Source organism: Caenorhabditis briggsae (assembly GCF_000004555.2).
Source record: "Caenorhabditis briggsae complete genome, chrX, whole genome shotgun sequence".
NCBI classification, from domain to species: Eukaryota; Metazoa; Nematoda; class Chromadorea; order Rhabditida; family Rhabditidae; genus Caenorhabditis; species Caenorhabditis briggsae.
Genome location: NC_013491.2, coordinates 6,341,542 through 6,361,352, shown reverse-complemented (window position 1 = coordinate 6,361,352; position 19,811 = coordinate 6,341,542). Strand labels below are relative to the sequence as shown.

Below are 19,811 nucleotides of genomic sequence, written 5' to 3'. Positions count from 1 at the left end.
ATCTTCTAGTCCTACCCTACCTTTATATACCTCGCCTCCCCCTTCCGAATCAACGTTGCCTACCCCAAAACGATTCTAGCCACATTTCCCCTCTTACCTCATCCCCCTATACTCACACAATCTTATTTAAACGTTAGCAAATTTATCATATCATTGCTTATATCCTCTTTTTTCTTCAAATATTCTATCAGTTATGTCTTATGTCTTAAGGCCAGAAATTTTATTGGCAAAGAGAAAATCAAGAGGTTCTCTTCCCCAATAAAATTAGCTGGCTATATACGGTTACAGTTTTTCTTTTCTTTTCTCTCCTGCGAGTTGATGTTCGGTCTCCGGTTTTCTCTGTTCTACTTCTCCTCCTAACTAGAAACCATTTTTTATCCCAGCATCCGGTCGTGTTAACTTCTCTAAAATCTCTCAAAATCCTTCATCCCAGTAGCCCTTTGTTTTCAAATTCCCAGTTATATTGCCGTCTATTGTATTATGTGATTCATACAACCTAACCCCTACCTCTATATACTCAACCACTCAAATATCTCAGATTTTCATTCGAAGAACTGGTCTGGCACTGTTGAATTCTTCATTTGAATTTTGTAATTTTTTTCAAAGTTTCGTTGTTGAGTTTCTTTCATTTTTCCGTCTCTTTCTCCATCCCAAATTCTCCCTGGCATTTTGTTCATCTTCTAAGATTTCTTTCGTATTTTTGTGGTCCTGTAGTTTACCGATTTTTGTGCGCACCCGAAAATTCTTCAGTCCTAAAAAAAAGTCAATTCTTGCTTAATAACTTAATGTTTTATTGTGATTTGTCACTATTTCATTGTGATTTTGTGATTGAGAAACCCCCTATCTTCTTCTTTTTTTGTTTCAAGTACAATTTTTCCCGATTTCTATCTTTCCCCTTCCCACTACCACTGCACTTTTTTTCCTACACACCCTTTCTTTTCTGCACACTGGTCTTGTAAAGCTACGGTGATACTAATGGACTGTACTGTAGCCTATGTAACTGTTTTTCCCCTGCTAGCTCTTCTTCTTCTTCTTTTCCTCTTTCGTAATTATACAACACCACACCTCTATTTTTCTTTTGCACTACCTCGATCACACCATTTCTCGATCCATTTTGTTATTCATCCTCCTCTATATTTAACATCTGGCAGCACTTTTCTCTTCCAGTTACTTTTTAAAACTCACAAGCCTAAGCTTTTCTCCTAACTCTTCTCAGAATTTGTTTTGTTTCTCTATTTTATTTCTACCCGTTCTTCTCATTCGATTTCCAGTTCTATTGTATTATTTTCTGAAACTTTGTCTGTTGCTATTTTGTGAACTGTCACAATTTAGTGATACGTAGGTTTACGATTTCTCTGATATTCTCGTAAATATTCTGTTACCATCCCTCTTTTCCTTCCCCTCACCCGTTTCTTGTCAAAAATGAAGATGAAGTAAATTTTATTTTTCAATGTGACTTGCAAGTTTGTACAGCATGATATACAGAAACACTCTGGATGGAATCGTTGCAACCATAAATCTGAAAAAGATAGTTTCAATGGAAAAATCATTTTCTTCCCAGAAATCAACAGAAAAAAGTGAATAACTTCATGGAATAAAAAAGATAATGTTCACGTTCACAATCAGTTTTATGAATTTTCTTTTATTTCAAAATTAGGATGATGATAAGATAGTGTAACATGAATAGTATGTGCAGTGATGTGTCTGAAAATGAAAGTTTTCAATTCTGCAGTTGTTTGAGGAGGATTTTTGACTTGATTTTTTCCTCATTTTCAAATTATGCGAATCGTAAAATCATGTTGAAAATGATTCAGCCACTTTTTCGAGAGGAACTGACTTTCCAAAGAAAATTTTCACGAATTTGAGCTCAGATTGAAGCCCTCACAAAATTTTAAATTCACGAAATCATGCTTTAATCTTTTTTTCCATATCAAAATACCAGCACAGAAACAATTATTTTTGACTGTCTTGCATTGTTTTCAAACTGTTCAAAAATTAGACTCTTGCTCGATTTTTATCAAATTCGGACTTCAAAATAAATTTATGGCAAGCCGAAGTCAGCTCAGTGTTTTTTTATTTAGCAGGAATTTCGTGAAGAGGTTGTTTGTGACATTTTTCCAAAATTCAATACTTTTAAAACCTATTATAAACACCCTCAAGATTAATTTTTGGGAATTTTTTTTGTTCAAGATACTTGCCAGTTGGATGAAGTATACTGCATACGATAGAACGAGAGAAGTCGGTTTAGACTTTATATGAATCACAAATTTCCAATTCGAGCTATTTTTTGTTTTGTTTCCCGGATAGGAAAAAAATCAGGTCAAACGTTTATTACAATCTCGAAAACATTGCGAAGACTCAACATGTTTAAATAATTTTCTTAGAAAATAAACTAAATTCGGTTGAATTAGAAGGTTCTATGATATTGAAAATCGATATGGGTAAAAAATATACCATAGAACATAGTTCCTGGTTCTACGTAGATCTAGATTTCTACCTACATTACATCCCGATTTCATTAAAATTGATCATTTTAGGATTCCATTGCCCTCGAAGCGCTTACAAAAACTATCTTCGCAGAAAGTCTGACTCTGATTTTGAAACGCCATTCAAATCGGAAGGGGCACGTTGCCTGCTCGTCATCGGTTTATTAAACGTTGCATTTCTCTCTTTCTCGGGTAGCAGGCCACTAGTTTCCCTCTTTTGTCCGCGCACCCTGTTCATATAAAATATGCGTAGGCAGGGAAAGGTTAGCAGGCAGCCCATGCCAATTGGCCATACGCGCAGAGAACAATTACAATATCTGCGCGATTGACTTCTCTTTGCGGGTTGAGGAATGCCATACGATGTCTGACCAAGATTACAATTCATTCAGTACATTTGCAAGAAATGCCGATTTTTTCAAACATCAAATACTTATATTCAAGAAATGAGAAAACTTTGGAATTATATCTTTGTTGATTGTCAGTTGACCTTACTCATTCAGTGAGATTTGCCAGTCGCACTGTAAAATAGTCGGAGTGCAGAGAGTATATATTCAAACACTTCAAATTTCATACTTTTTGTTTCATAAATCATTTCAACAGCGACCATTTCTCAGATATACTGAACGAGAGCGGAGCGTTAACTTTTCTGTTAACAGATTTTGGTACAAACCAAACTAAATAAAGTAAATCTGAAAGTTTTGAAATGTTTGGGTTTCAAGCGGTACATCGCTGGATAAACACGAAATGGAAAATGTCTCAGAAAAAATTTTCAGAGAAAAAGTAAAATTTTCGGGAATGCGATTTCACGAAAAAGGGTCTACTGCATTTCTTGTTTTATGTGGCAATATTTCACGCACACATCTAATCGAGATCAGAAAGAAAATGGTCAAAAAGGAGGTGCGTTTGTAGAAAGAGAAAGAGGGAAGGGACCATGGTTACTTTTCTTGTCATTGCGCGATCAATAACTATGCTTTGTAGTCTTTTTTCTACTTGGTTTCTCTTCAGTTTAAGCTGCCGATTTTCATAGTTCTATGACATTTTTTTCAATCATTTCGTATAAATTTAAATTATTGCGATTTTCAGGATGTTTTCGAGCCACGCCAGAGCACAGTCCTTGTGTCCAGATGAAAAGAACCAATACGATTTGATGAAATTGGCTGAAGAGAATCGAAATCAAAACAAACCAAAGATCCATATAAAGAAAAGTTTGAAATTATTACAGTTTTTTTAAATGTTTTCACACTTTTCTTCAGAAATTGGAAAGCAGGACGTTTCCGAAAGCACTGGAAAGAAACGAGCGAAACGTTTTACTAAGAAAAAGAAGACAAAGTTTTGCATTGGATGAAAATGAAGCCAAAAGGATTCACGAAAATTTTCAAGTCGGGGTATGTTGGAAAATCGGGAAAATTAAGGGACTTGAAAAATCTAGAAGCCAAAGATGTTCAAAAAATTTATTTTTCAGACGTCTAGTAAAATGTCGAGCCGAAAAATGCTCATTTTGATATGGGAATGGAAAAGATCTATTTTTAAAAAGTATTGACGAACAGCCACTTAAATTTTTCAACGGAGCAGAAACGATCTGTACGCATATATTGGATTTTTATTGAACCTTGTTAGTTTTATTTACAAATTACCATGACACATAATTTGGAGGGTACTACGATTCGAGGGGTGCAACGGGGTACAAAATCCACAATTCAGGGTTACAAAATTAGATTTCATTTAGGTTTTTTGTACACCCAAATGACTTTGTACCCTCACTACCTCAAAAGTTTTGCACCCTCCTATATATATGCAAATTACCATTGTTTTTTTTAATCCCCTGTTTGATTTATTGTAGTAAATCCTGTATTAAGAGGGCTTGCCCTTCTGCTGTTCCGAGAATTATTAATTGGGCGTCGATTACAAGGGCCCTCCTATTTCGTGAGCCGTTTTATTACAGTGACCCTCAAGTCAGAAGGGCCATTTTAATACAGGATTTACAAGGGAACCATAACACCTGGTCAGTTTGGATTTTGATGAAAATTCCAGGATATGTCAAGGATAGCCTATCTGGACATCCCTGAAAATTTTAGAACACGCTCGCTACTTTCAACCGAGATATTCCAGTTTTAGTACCAAAAACCGCGTTTTCAGTGCAAAAACCGCTACTTACAAAGACGATTTTTTCCGCTCCCGGGAGGTTCCAGGACATGAAATTTTTTGTGTTATACTTAAAATTGAATGAAGCTTCATATTCCAGGCATTAAAAAACATTTTTTTTTTGTTGAAAAAGTTTGAGAATTTTGTCCACCACTAGCTTGGGTAGCTGATTTTATCGAACTTTTGTCAGTTTGGAAAATTTCTTTGAAAATGTAGTGATGATGGTTTGCAAATATTATTATACAACTAATAGATAATATATTTCTTGATTGCACGTGTTTATTATTTATTCATGGCCCGTATGGGGCCAAGACAACGCTTCAAAACTATTACCGCACAGGGACTGTGGATTTCGAAAAATTTTGGAATTTTTTGAAAAAAAATTTTTCTAAAATTTCTCTCTAATCTTTTGAATCTGTAAAAACTTTAAAAATATATCAGAACAATTCTAAAATGTCGCAAAATAAGGGACCAGAAGAAGAAAAAAAGAATAAAACATCCAGCGGGTCCGAACCCGCAGCCTTGTGCCTACTGGCGCACACCACATCCCCAACACCACGCCGCCAACATGTTCCATTGAGTCGCAAAGCGGTTAAATGTGAGGCCGTTTTTAAACACCTCTAGTAGGGATTTCGGGGATGGATAGCGTGGTAAAGCATGTAAATCGAAGGATTTCAGTTCTAAAACTTTGCATTGAAATATCTCGGCTGAAAATGGCGAGCGTGTTCCAAAATTTTCAGGGATGTCTAGATAGGCTATCCATGACATATCCTGAAAATTTTCATCAAATCCCAAATTGACGAGGTGTTCTGGTTCCCTTGTTTGGAATTTTTGCCTTGATTTTTTCCCTTTATTGAATACATTACGGAATATGGTGAATGTTTTTAATAATGATATGAAAATCGTCCTTTTTTATAGTTTCAAAAAAGTTTCAAAAAAGTTTAGAACAATACGAAAAATTCTAATTTTGAAACGAGATAATGTTCTAATGATATAAGTAGCTAGAAACTTGTACAAAGGTTGTTTGAAACATTCCGAACATGATTTTTTAGCAATTTTGCCACAAGATCTTCAAATAACGCTGTCTTGTCAGATTCTGTAACTTCCTTATTGTGCAGAAATTGAAAATTGTAAGATTGTGTATTTTACACCCTGATGTCTCAAGAAAAACTAGGCATGAATTCATTTATTGTGCTTGGAAAAATTAATTTAACTGGAAAAGATGAAAGAACCACAATGAAAAATTTCGAATCATTACGACTACCCTATAGACGAGCATTCGAAACGGAAGTAAAGAAATTGAAAGAAATATATTTCAAATTCTAATGCGACGAGTTTAATGAAGAGTTGAGAGTTCCTTTTTTCGAATCACCAAGGCTGGTTCCGTCGCCGTCGTCTGAACAGTAATTCGAATGAAAAAAGATGGAGAAAAAATCAACCTTCAATGAACAAAGACCGATCGATGACTTGAACTACCTCCTTGAATACAGTATCCGGATCAGCGTCTCCATCCACCTTAATTTTTAAATTAGATATATGAAAGAATTTAATGTTAGAAAATTAAATGAGTGGTACAAGTTTTCAAGATGCGTGTGTTAAGAGAGCGCTCATGCAACATTTCAGTAAACATTGAATTTCTTGCAAAATCATGCGAGAATCTAAATCTGCCGCAGGAAAAAGTTGAATTTAGATTATGAATAGTACAAAGAAGTGTGCATACCGTCACATGCGTATGTCTCACCACTCGCAATTTGCCCTTGTCATCCAGCGTTTTGAGCATTGGGAGCGTGTTCTTTTTGAAATACTCCATTCTTGCACGAACCGCTTCTGGGTCATCATCTGGAAGAAATTAGAGATATCTTGTGAAAATTGGATTTCTTCGGAATCAAAACTGTCAAAAAACAAATCAAAAATTGTCGGGAGCTTGGTATGGTCATTTTCATTCAAAATTTTTCTAACGTGTTGATTTCGAAAACAAGATTTTCGTACAATATATGACTACCTTCAAACTTGTATTAATAGTGCCCATTTGATAGAAGGGCACCTCAAATAGAAAGGCCCTCCGAGAGAGGTTTGTAAAAATAAAAGGGCCAATGTGATAGAAAGGCTTCCGTCGTAATAGGAGCGCTCTATGTAAAAATTATCCCCTTCAAAATGTGTCTTGAATGTAAAAATTTCCGTACATTTTCAATGAAAACATTCCGAAATTCCACAATTTAATAAAAATTTGCTTAAAGACTATTTTTTGCTTAAAGACTATTTTTTGCTTAAAGACTATTTAAATAAAAAACTTGCTCAGTTTTGTTGAAATCGGTAGATTTTAATGAACTTTGAACGTAAATTTGTCGAATTTTCAATGAAAAATTTTAGGGAGAATGACCGGAAAAATGGAAGGGCCCCCTCTAATCGAAGAACCCATGAAATAGAAAGGCCCACGTAGGTACCTTGGAAAAATAGAAGGGCCGGCCCTTCTAATACATGTTTTACGGTTATATGACTAACATACGGTAGTTTCAAAATAACTGTTGCAGTCTAGCCATGATTATATTTTACTGGAATCGTGAAAATCAGATATACCTGATCGTTTGTTCTCTTGGCCTCTACGGTTGATGACTTCAACGCAAAATTGTTCAGTGCAGTCAATGAGGATGGCCAAATCAGTTCGTTGAAGCTGAAATATAAATTGGTTTTGTCTGAATATTTATGTTTGTCAGATAATCAGTTGAAAGTGCAACATGGTCTATGGATGAAATTCTCATCTAATCGTTTGACTATGTTTTTTGAATGCGAAATTCAATGACAACTGAAATGTACAGTACCGGTTGATAAAATATACAAAAACGTACTTTTTAGTCAATTTTCGGCTATTTTGATCATTTTCAGGAGTTTGGAGCTCGGCTGTCAAGTGTTCGATCACTTTGAAAAATTTGGTGGGTATGACAGACCTAGACGGAAAATTTTGCATTGCTAGAACTTTTTGAAATTTCCTAGTTTTTCGGATATCAGCAGTTTTTTGAAAGAACTCTTTTTCACGTTTTCAGCGTACTTGCAAAATTAGGGCCCGGCGGGCCCGGCGGGCCCAGGTTCTCCAAATTCGAAACATTTTTTTTTAATTTCAGACCTTTTTTTTCAAACTTTTTTGCATACTGGTAACGGGCCGGGCCGGGCTTTTTTCCGAATTTCGGAGGCCCGGCGGGCCTGTCATTGCATAAGTTTTGAAAATTTCAAAAAACACATAAGGGGGCCCTTATGTGATTTTTTTTCGATCAAAAACATTTTTTTCGATCTTTTTAGAGAAAACAGACAAACAATCCAAAATAACAAAAAAAATGGAGAAAATTATATTGAGAGCTCAACATTTGGCTCAAAAATACATAATTTTTGATACCGGGCCTTCCGGGCCGGGCCCGGGCCTTGAAAATTTCCTCAGGCCCGGAATTTTACAAGTATGCTTTTTTGTGAAAAAAACAATTTTTTATGAACACTCTTACTTTGAAAATTTTTTACTTGGCAGAAAAATTGTCCATTTTTTTATACTTGTCATCCGGGTCTTTGGCAGACCTTCGCGGGCCCTTTAAAGAAATTCGCCTCTGTTTGGCCCGTTTTAGTACTTGAAACATGCGAACAAACGCTGTTTTCCAAAATTTACCAAATGTCTGAAAAACTACGATTTTTCAAAAAATTGTGTAAATTTAAAGTTTTCAATCTAGGTTTGTTTTACACCCTCTAAAATTTTTAAAACTGATCGGAATCTTGTCAGCCGAGCCCCAGACTCCTGAAAATGGTCAAAATGCTCAAAAAAACACTCAATGAGATATACAAAAATATATTTTAATAAAAACACGGTCAAAAATATGACTTTCAGAAATCGGCAGATCGCTAAAAACTATTTAAAAAATCTTCATAAATTGTGTGAATGCAAAATTCTCATTTGAAATCTGTTATACACTTTCGAAAGTGTTCAAAAAAAATTGGAAACTAGACAATTTAGCTTCAAATTCATGACAATTATTCAAATGGCTCAAATTAATTGAAAAATATGTTTTTGTGTATCTCATTGACCTATACTTCGTATTCGGTACTGTGAATAATTTTTCAAATATAAAAAATCAACACTGAAATACCGCATGTTCTAAATCCACAAGCTGATCCGGTGACTTTGGATATCCTTCAATCACATAACCCCAGTTGGATGACCCTCTTGAATGGAGCTCTTCGTACAACACTTGTCGGCAGAGTTTCTAAAGAGTTCACAATTTCTTTCAAAAGATCGCTAGGAAAGTTACCGTAGGAATGGCATCTCCTTTGTTCATCTTCGTTGCCACCTTCTCCCACATTTCATCATTTTTCTCGTTGTTGATTTTCTTCCTCAAGATTTCACCCATTGAGAGCATAGTGAAACCATCATATTTCTGAGCAATCCGTCGACTGATATCATTCTTTTGCGAGCCAGGAGCACCTAAACAAATTTTTTATATAATTTTCCCCTGAAATAAGCTATAGTACCCAATACTAAAATGACAGGAGCGTTATTTGGAAGACCAACTGGCTCTCCCAATTCGGCGACAGAAGCAGTATCCAATGTGCCATTTGAGCTATGATTTTTTGCAGACTCTCCAGTTGGAGTTCGATCTGAAACTTTCTCTTTTTTTGGATTTTTTGGCGCATTTTTTGGTCAAGAGCACACTCATGCAAATTGAGGATTCTAAAAAAATCTGGTCACTCGATTATACCATTCTCTCGCGGTAGATTCAATTGAGGTACTGTAATAGTTGGAGCAGCGCGTCTGTCTAAATGTGGTTAGTTTTTTAAAATCTAATTTTGGCGGAAGGTTCACACTATTTTCTATTTCCAAACCTGGTGTGGCAGTGATTTCTTTCCTTGCCGACTCTCTTGATCTGGCAGTGGAAGTGGCTCTACCTAAAAAACACATAGGTTAGGCTCTTTTCACCGGAAGTCAGCTCTTCTCACTCTCGTCGGGCGTCTGAACAGCAGGTGTGTCAGGGGCATGTGGCTCTACGTCTCCGTTTGGCGCACCCGACCCGGATGAGTGTGGAGGTGGTTGTGCAACAGACCGTGGTTCTCGAATCGCTGACGTCGACAAGTCCTGAAAGTCGGAAGTTGTTTGATGTTTCGGTACTCCGGGTCATGAAATTTGTGCTCACCAGAAAAAGTGTAAACTAGAATAAAATTAAAATACTGTAAAGGCTCTAATAGAAGTGTACCATATACTTGCACGTTAGGCTCAAGTATCTCGGTTCCTTCCAAAAATATATAAAATGTATCAGCTGATGAATTGCTTTTCACAAAATCAGTCAAATTTTATCAATAGCAAAAATTTATTTTTTGAAGAAATATATTCTGAAGAAACTGAGATGATTGAGCTCAAAGTTTACGCATAGAATAAATTTATAGTAGAGTAATAACCATAGTAAACTTGGAATTTTTACAAAATCAAGAAATTTATTCGGATACTGTTTCCGGCAACAACGCCAAATCAGTATTGTCGTTCGAAATCAAAAATTAAAGGAGCAGCCCAGTCGATAGGGAACAAGCTCATACGCTTTGTCTGGTTAGTAAAATTACACATCACGGATTTTTGTTAATTTTTGGTTTTTTTTTCGAATGTCGACCTGAATGTTTCGAAAGCTTATTTCCCAGTTTGGAATTTGACACCATTGTGTTTTTCATACGTGTTGTATCTTGAAAACACCAAATCGCAAAATAATTTATCAAAATTTGAGAATCTACAAATTTTCGCGACGTCAAAAAACTTAAAAATTACAAAAATCACTCATGTATGAGTAAAACTCAAATTAATTCGCTGGAAGTGTCTGCGTTGGACGTTCTTGCTTTTTCAATCTCCAATTAGAGAAACTCATATGATTTGAAGATCAGACTGGTGAGCAAAAATTGTTTGAAAGAATTCTCCATTTTGAGCCAAGTATTTTAAGCCAAGGGGGAAATACGGAAATTCCTAATTGTGTGATCATAAAACACTTGATATCATTAACCCTAATCTATCTGAAGAGTCCATTATGTCTTTTAAAAAACTGATTCCGAAAACTGGATTCTGAAAACTGGTACAGAAAACCCGGATTTTCAAATTTTCGGATTTATCGGTGATTTTATCGTCACAGATGTCACTTTAATTCAAAAAATTTATCGCGAATTCAGTGGAAAATGAAATAATGTGTCAACTGATAAACTGTTTGTGATGTTATAATAAACAATTCATCTGTTGACAACTTGTTTATACCGTTGAGAGGAACTGAGATAAATAAGATCAAAGTTGATAGTTTGGGACGGCTTCTAAAAGACAAAAGTTTCCACTTACATGATTGATGCTCTCGTGGTTGACCACATTTGTGTCCAGCGACATATTGGCCAGTTCTGACTCTGCCATAATTGGGGACGGCACAACTGGCTCAGCAGCCTGAAGTCATAGATAAACACAGAGCGCCTTCCATTCAAGATACCTGGGGTGAAATGAGGTGACTTCTGTCGGCACCCATCGGCGGAAGAGCCGCCAGTACTGGAACTCCGGTCTCCATAGCTTTGAGCACCAATCCCCTCATTTTCTCGTAAATCACTTGATCGTCTTTCTCACCCGGAATCTGAACTTGAAAGTTACAAATAGGGTGAAATAGTGCAGGTTTACCAAGTGAAGCAACTTCTGATCATCAAAGTACTTTGCGGACGGCAGCGTTTTCTGCTTGAATTCCTTTATCTTCTGATCAATAATTTCCATGCCAAGCCCCCGCCTTTCCATATGATCACGAAGTGTTCGCTCGTCATAGTCTAGTATCAATGCCATGTTAACAGACTTCACCTGGAAGAATTTTTTGCAAATTGGAAAAAACCCAGAGATCAAATTACCTGTCTCTCAAAATCTTCCACTTGTCGTGCTTCTCTTGGATAACCCTCCAGGAAGAAACCAAGCGCATCTGGGAATCGTCCCATCTCTGCTTTCAGAAGATTCAATGCCAACTCATTTGGAATCAGCTCACCTAAAAAAGAGAAAAACTAGGAATTTTCTGAAAAACTAGGAACTTTAAGTAAAAAATGGCGTACCTCTCATATAAAGATCGTTAGCATCCTTCCATTCCTGATACTTATCTTTATACTTTCCGAGTGCCGTTCGAATGACATCCGGCATGCATATGTGCACCAAACCGCTGTCAGCCAATGAGTCGGCTACACGGGCAGCATGCCTGGTTTTTCCACCACCGGGACCTCCTGAAAAATGGGAATAGGCATGAAAAGGGATATTGATAGTACCCATGAAAAGGATTATTGGGACATCAGGGATCTTGGCAACTTCAGCAGCACGTGTGACAGATGGGACACGATGGATAACCTGGAAAAAATTTAAAATGTGTACAGGACCGGGCAATAAGATATATAAAAACATAATTTACAGTTGATTTTTGGCTATTTTGACAATTTTCAGGAGTCTGGAGTTCGGCTGTCACGTTTTGGATCACTTTGAAAATTTTGGAGGATGTAGAATAGATCTAGATTAAAAACTTTAAATTTACACGATTTTTTGGAAAATCGTAGTTTTTCAGATATTTGTTAAATTTTGGAAAACAGCGTTTGCTCGCATGTTTCAAGGGCAAATTGCTGAAAAACTAGGAATTTTCAGAAAATTCTGTGAATGCAACGTTTTTGATCTAGGTCTGTTTCACATCCTCCAAAGTTTTTTAAGGAATCGGAAACTTGACAGACCAAGCTCCAACCTCCTGAAAATGGTCATAATGGCCAAAAATCAACTGAAAAATGTTTTTGTTGCATATTTTTTCAAACTGGTATTGCATGTACTTTTGAGAAGAAAAATGTGTTTGCCATTTACCACATTTTCAACCACTCTGAGTTCGAAAACTTCTGAAATAACTTACCATGTCTTCCTCTGAATGCACCCTCGGCTCTGGAGTTCGATGCTCAACTGTGTTGGTTCTAGACGGTTCTCTTGAGATGATGTCGCTGACTTCTTCTCTGAATTTTCCAAAAAATTGAAAAACAAAATTTCCAATTTTCAGTTCAGCAAGGTTTTTTGCAAGAAAATCAAGACTGATTGAAAAAAAAGCTGACAGCTATGATTCATATACGGCATTCTAAGAAAACTCAGCATACGACTCACCCCTGCTCCTCTATGGCGTTAGTTATTACTTCGGCTTGAGTAGTTTCAGCTGTTGCCGGTCGTGGTTCTTGACTTTTTGGCGTCCGTTTCTTGGGTACAGGTGGTGTGGGTTTTTCGTCAAGATATGGAGAACCAGGTGGATAGTTTTTTGTGGTGGTTCCTGAACAGTTCGAAATATAAAAAAAATAGAACAACAAACTAAAAAAAATACGTAGTGAATGCGAAGCACACACAAAAAAGGTGAACCTAGTGGGAAAATAACCTGGCGACGACGACTAGCAAGAAAAAGAGGGATAATTGCGTAGACGTAAGAGGTCCCGAGCGCTTTTTATGGACGAGAGCACGTAGCGGAGTGTAGAGAAGAGAGCCCAACTATGGGTGTTGTGCTCTTTTCACTGCTTTTCGTGTTTTTGTGTTCTTTTTTCAAAGTTATTCATTCTGACTTTCTAAGTATGTACCAAGAGAATTCAAAATGTTACGTTAAACTTCCAATTGTCATAAATTATTCGAAAAAGTACCTAGAAGTTTGAAAATAATTCATGAGAGAATTTTAGAGAATAAAAAACGTATTCAGCTCAAAACAGATGAATTCAGAATATCATAAGAATTATGTAAGATAAATTCTAAAAACAATGCTTTCTCAATAACAAAAACAACTCAATCTCACCTGCTTCGGGTCCCAGGAACATGTCCCAACGCATTTCGATGCCAGGTGTTGTGCGTATCTTTACTATGCAGTCCTCGAGAAATTTTACAGCGTCATCGGGTCTTGTGTAGATTAGGCCAGTCATCAGGCCCTGTAAAATCATTGACATATCGTGAACTGATTGAATAAACAATATCTGCACTTCGAGATCAATTATATTGATTTCCATAGGAGATGTTGAAATGTGGTCAACTGGTAAAATGTTTGCCACAATATTACCGAAATGTTGATAGTTTACAGATTTTTGTTATCCTTTATAGAAATTTAGATGATTGAGTTCAGAATGCAATTATAGGTTGGTGTCTAATTTGAACGCAGTAAACATTTAATGATAGTGGTTTCAAATTAATTAATGAAAAAGTTCAACCATAAATTCAACTCTACGTCTTTCCAGAAACAAATCTTTGACTCATACTTCCATTTTCTGAATTACGGGGAGATCTATTGAATGTGTAAAATCGTCTACCGTGAACACTCTTATAGAATGCCCCCCAAAGCATCAATTTTGAGCCCATACATCCCATTTCCTGTGAGAAATATCAAAAAGTGGCCAACCAACAAAATGTTTATTATAATCTCAAAAATTTTTTGTCAGTTGAACACTTTCTTATATCTTTCACAGGAACTGAGATAATGCGCCTAAAAGTTGACGGTTTGAGAGGCATTCTATCAGAGTGCCTAAGGCATCTGATTTGGATCAGTGTTTATAAAAAAAATTTTCTATGATGCCTCCTAATTTCAAGTTTTGATATTTTAGATAAAAATGTAAACCTTATTTTAGATATTCAATTTTAGAAAATTTCGTTTTGTAAACAGAATCAAAAAGAGATAAATTCAAACATTATTGTGATTTTATTGTGAATGCAATAGATTCCCTCCAAACAGTCAACTTTGAACCCATACATCTCATCCCCTGTGAGAAATATCAAAAAGTGATCAACCAACCAAATGTTTATTATAAACTGTAAAATATTCGGTCAGTTGATCACTTTCTTATATGTTTTACATGAACCGAAATAAACCGGCTGAAAGAACCAAATTACTCTGTAGACACATTGTGGCGAAACTACCATATAACATTACTGCTCCATCATACTCACTCTTCAGTTGCTTAGAAATGTTGTAACATTTTTGTCTGAATTTTTGGGTTTTGCATATTATTTAAAATTCGTGGAAGTATAATTGTAAAACCACACTCTCTAAAAACTTCACCGGGATAGCTTACGCGGCATCCCTAGTATTTTGCTCACGAGTTCAAGTTCTCAAACGACTTCCAGTGGTAAAGATACATTGTAACTTTTTGAAATCTTTTAAGCAGTTTATGATTAATCACAAGTGGTAGGAATATTTTCTCGGTTGATGCTACTAAGGCATAAAGGTAAGTTAAAACTAACCTCGAAAAGCTGCGGTATTTTTTTCTGCTGCAAATACTGCCTAGCAGCCGAGGGTTTGTGCATGGAGTCGTGGTCCCCGAACGCACGCTTTGGTGGCACGTGTCCCTTCACTTTGACAGCTTATCGAACAGTCCGGGCTGTTCTTGGAACCTGCAAAATTGTAAAATAAATAAATTTTATGTAAAGAAGCAACACTGATGATGCAAGCGGGGAATTTTTCTAATCACAAGACGACTACGACACACATCCTGAGCCCCCGGTCTCCTTTCAAAAATCCGTAATGCATGCGAGATGGAGAAAGATACAAATAGAATGGAAGGGGGATTTAGAAGAAGTGAGTGTGTTGGTTAATAACATCTTGGCTTCCTGTCATCATCCCCGCGTTTATCTTTTCCTCCTATAGCTTATCTACTAGTCTATGCACTACTAAATACTTGATGCATAACTTCTTCGACGACGAAGCCTCCAAGTTTTGCTCCATCACATGGCAACTACCTTCCCTTTCCCCGTCTCACAGCCCCCGCTACTCACCGCCCGACATGGAGATTATAATTTGTTAGCGGAATGTGGAACTGCCAAAACGAGTGAAAACGAGCATAGCAAAAAATTTGATATTTTGAGGGTTTGTGTTGAAAGAGAGGTGTGAGAAAAGGTTGCCGAGGTAACCAAGGGAAGCAAAAAGAGAAAAACGCTAAAAAATTGAAAAATAGGATTTCAACATTCCTACTCATCTCTTTGTATCAATTGTTTTATTTTTCCCCCTTTTCTAAGGATTACAAAAACCAAAAAAAGGTTAAAAGTGAGAACAATAGCTGTACGATTGTGTAAGAAATGCGGTACGACAAAACGAATAACAACGGATTAGAAAGAAGTGATTGTAGTTTTCAAGTCGCTTTCAAGTCTCTTTCAGATGAAGAAGCAATCAGCAGGGTTTTAATCAGTAACCTGGGCGTGAGTCATCTATGAAACATTATTATACTTAAAAACGTTCTGAAATTCTTTCGAAGTTAGTAAGCCCCGTTTCTCAAAAAAAAGAAAAACAAAGAAAAACAACACTTAACCAAGCATAAAATCATTATGACATGCTTCTGATCAAATTTCATGATAAAATCTTGTGACCAAAAATCAACACTTACGCTTCTTAGCATCACGAGCACCAACAACCTGTCTTATACATAAATGCTTGTTCTGGAGTTGAAACGGCAGCGCGTCAATCGGATATTCGATTAGGATGTACGCTTGGATACCTTCACAGATAGAGCTATAGTGGTTCTGTTTGCAAGTTAAGATGTTTATACTTGAAAAAAAGTGTGATTAATTCCAGAGTCAGAAGGTGAAAATGTGTTCTGACACCAGCGAATTAAATTCAGAATATTTTGAGACTAGTAATTGGGAAGAAAGAATCGTTAATCTGGTGAAACAAATTCAAACTTTTTTTTTCAATTTTCAGTTTTTTCCTGGATTTACAAATGTATAAAAAATAACAAAAATCTATAGTGCGGTTACAAGACACTTGGAGCTGTGGACGAGCAACTCCGGTGATCGTAACCAAAGATCCCACAACAACAACTACGAAAACATTTTAATATTTTGATTTTAAAAAATTTTTTTCTCGATTTTCGTGCGTGTCCAGTCAATCTATTACTGTCCAAAAATTTTCAATTTTTTATCAATTTCATCAACTTTAAAAACATTTTTTTGCAATTTTTCTGTGAGAAAATAGCAAAAAACAAAAAGTAAAAGAGAACAAGAAAAAAATCCTGAAAAATGAAATGTTTTGAAAAGTCATTGCGGGATCTTCGGCCACGGTCCCCGGCGTTTCTCATCCACGCCTCCAATTTCTTTGTATCTGTCTAATAGTGAAATTATAATATTTCAGTTTAATCTGCAGAATCTGCACCAAACAAAATGAAATCATTCTGAAATAAAAACAATTTCCGGTGGAAACTTTTCGTGGTGACACATTGATCTAGATCAAAAGATCTACCCAATTCAAGAATTACTGAATTGTTTTGCAATCCTATCTGCCTGGCAAAACAATTTTGACCATCTTTTATGAACCACACAATATTATTTCCTTTTTTCTCTGGAACATTCCTGTCGGATCATTGAAATTTCACTTATCCGCCGACGTCTTGAGATGGGAGGACATTCTGAGAAATTTCTTGAAATTTCGTTAATATTTGCCTCTCGCGGAGTCGAATTTGTGGACCCATCATTGTGAGGTACCGCGCCGCTAGCAGTTAAGCTACGGTGGCGCAAGCTGAGACAGCCGAGTGACTGAATATGAAAAATCACCACGGCACTAAAATTGTACACTGTCACGAGAATGCATCCCGTAACTGCAAGAAAAAACTCCAAAAAATCTCCTGCCTCCGATCTTGGAAACACTGAAGTTTTCGAAATTTGTCTCCTTGTCTTTCAAAATAATGAATGTTCCAGTTTATTTGACATTTTATATTCAGCAAGAAATAACCACAAGAAAAAAGTATGCCAGAAGAGAAGAAGTTTGGGAGGAGTTGGAAAATAAATAGGTTTTTGGATATATTTTGCCACACGCTGATGCAATAGAAATTAATAGAGAGAATACTATCAGCAGCAAAAGAAAAGTCACAAAGTGGCGATATTCAGATAAGACAGACAGAGAGACAGACGAGTTTGGAAAGAAACGATTAGAATAGAACGATCCCAGTAGTTAATGACAATGTTTCACGGAAAATATCGGATGAGTGAATTAGGAGATTGGTTTGGCTTCCTCGGCGACTGGAGTTCCGCTTTGGCTTGGCGCACGAGCAGCTCCTGCCAAGTGATCGATCGATGTGGAGGCAGCCATTTTAGCCTGCAATTTTAGATTTTTGTTAAGAAAATTCTAGAAATCGTCACTTGCCGAGTTGTAAGCAGTTCCGAGTTTCGACTCGAACGACTTGAAGAGCGACGAGTTTCTCATGTCGTTCCACTTCTCCTTGACGGTGTCCGAAGTAGCGGCCGCGACCTCAGCAGTCTTTTGGAATCTGAAAAAAGGGGTGGGTTAGGAAGATTTTGAATTGCTTTGACGTGGTGTTCTGGTAGAGCATTTTCAATACGAACTTTTTTTTCTTAAAAATTAGGATCAGAGCATATTGAAGCCTACAGAAACATAACAGCAACCTATTTCAACTATAGCTCAAATATATACAGCTTTCAAAGTAAATTTCTTGGTGAAATTTCTTGGAAAACGCTGTCCAGAGCTTTCTAGACTTCCGAACACACCCTATTACGGCATCAGACTATTTTTACTTCGAGACCGGTCGTAAATCGACATGAATTTTTGTTTTTAACAGTAAAAGTAATACTGTAGATTGGTGTGTCTGGCAATTTGAAAAACATTGGCAGCTTTGGATACTGCTTCCAGGAAATTTCTTTAAGAGATTTCCCCATGAAATTCATTTTAAATGCCGCAATAGCAAGACCATGTTGTCCTGGCCATCTAGTCCTTCAAAAACCCGGCCAGCATGTTTTTACAGTAGCCGATGATTTTTTTTTCTAATCCCCCAGAGATTAGCCAATTGGTTAGAAACCACAAGACTGTATAATGAATCGGCTACTCAAGCCAAGGCTGTCAAAGCCAGGGCCGCGGCTTTTTAGTTCGGTTACTTCTGGGATTCTGCTAGGATTAGACGGCCTAGAGGTCCTAGAAGGTCCATTGTGACAGAGCTTAGTTCTGAGAAGATCGACGGTAACCGATCCACGGCACAGCCCACAGCCGGCTTAGCACTGTCATAACACGCAGTTATGATTTTTGAGTAGGCCCCCAGCCATTTTTATCAATCCCAAACTGAAAACTCACGCTTCAGTCTCGGTGACTGTCTTCAAACTGCGGTTCAAGTCTTGTGAGAGCTCGGTGAGTGGCGTGAGTCCAAGCTTACGCTTGAGATCCGCAGCATGCTTCTGTCTAGCCGACAGCACCTGCTTCAGTGTTCCGATCTCCTCCTCGGTCTGAAAAAAAGATTAGATTTATCAATTTTTGTTTCAATTGAATAAACGACCTTCTCAAGTTCTGTGCGAAGCAAATCCTTTTCGGCTTGAGTGAGCTCAATTTCTGAAAGACCCAATATTAGAATAATTTTAAATTTAAAAGTGGCATCTAATCTTACTCTTGTTAGAGTTCTCACTACGTGGCGGGTTAGGCTCAACGACGGTCGGCTGCTCAATGACAACAGCGTCCTCGTCCGAATCACTCCCTTGCAACTCTTTCGCAAATTTCTCAAGATCCTCTTTTTTCTCATTAGTTTTCTTGTTTCCCTTTGGCATTTTGTCTAGAAGAATGATTCACTACTAGATTTTTTCAGAGACAATGAAACGGAAACAAACGAAAAATAATACGACTACGCTGGAAGAACAAAACAATAAAAGGAAATCGGTCTGAGTCACTAATCAAACACCTATAAAATTTTGAAATTCTGGAAATATTGGGAAATTTGTGTTCTAGGCATAACGAAAGAAAGAGAAGTAGAAGAAATAAGAATACAACACACCATTGTGGTCATAACCAAAACCGTACAGAAGGTAAGAGCGGTTAGAGAGTGTGGAGAGACGGAAAACACTCACTAACACTCACACACACACACCGCCGATATACGTGTATGGTTGGGCAGGACGCTCTCAAATAAACGACCGATCAATATCTGCCTCCTCCTTCTCATTGCTGTTCCCTATTCAATTCGCATTCTCTCGCTGTTACACATTGTGTCTAGTCCACTTTGCCCCCCCATCGGACACACTGCCCACTAGTCAAATCTTATTAGTTCATCTCTCAATAGTTTCTTTGGGTAGTAGCTTCGAGGAATTAAAAATGGCCATGAGATGCTTCTTTTTGATGGATGAGCAGTTTTATGATGGAGCCACAAAGAAACAGGATGGGAAACCAAAACGGTACTATAGACCTTTAACAGAAAGCTACT

General features: G+C 37.0%; 2 protein-coding genes across 2 annotated transcripts; both read right to left on the bottom strand.

Moving 5' to 3' along the window:
• Positions 1-6,062: 6,062 nt before the first annotated feature.
• CBG04516 lies at positions 6,063-13,586 on the bottom strand (the record flags this gene model as incomplete). The annotated part of the gene is made up of 16 exons (XM_045239271.1): positions 6,063-6,143; positions 6,349-6,467; positions 7,206-7,299; positions 8,753-8,869; positions 8,915-9,087; positions 9,135-9,260; positions 9,486-9,548; positions 9,600-9,735; positions 10,966-11,064; positions 11,108-11,245; positions 11,290-11,460; positions 11,508-11,638; positions 11,703-11,988; positions 12,530-12,626; positions 12,772-12,931; positions 13,439-13,586. 16 exons carry the CDS (start codon positions 13,584-13,586, stop codon positions 6,063-6,065), a joined length of 2,139 nt encoding a protein of 712 aa, XP_045092687.1.
• A 4,019-nt stretch (positions 13,587-17,605) lies between these two features.
• Positions 17,606-19,161, bottom strand: CBG04517 (the record flags this gene model as incomplete). Its single annotated transcript, XM_002644101.1, has 5 exons — positions 17,606-17,710; positions 17,759-17,882; positions 18,698-18,846; positions 18,897-18,949; positions 19,005-19,161. The coding sequence occupies 5 exons, from the start codon at positions 19,159-19,161 to the stop codon at positions 17,606-17,608; spliced, it is 588 nt and encodes a 195-aa protein (XP_002644147.1).
• Positions 19,162-19,811: the final 650 nt, after the last annotated feature.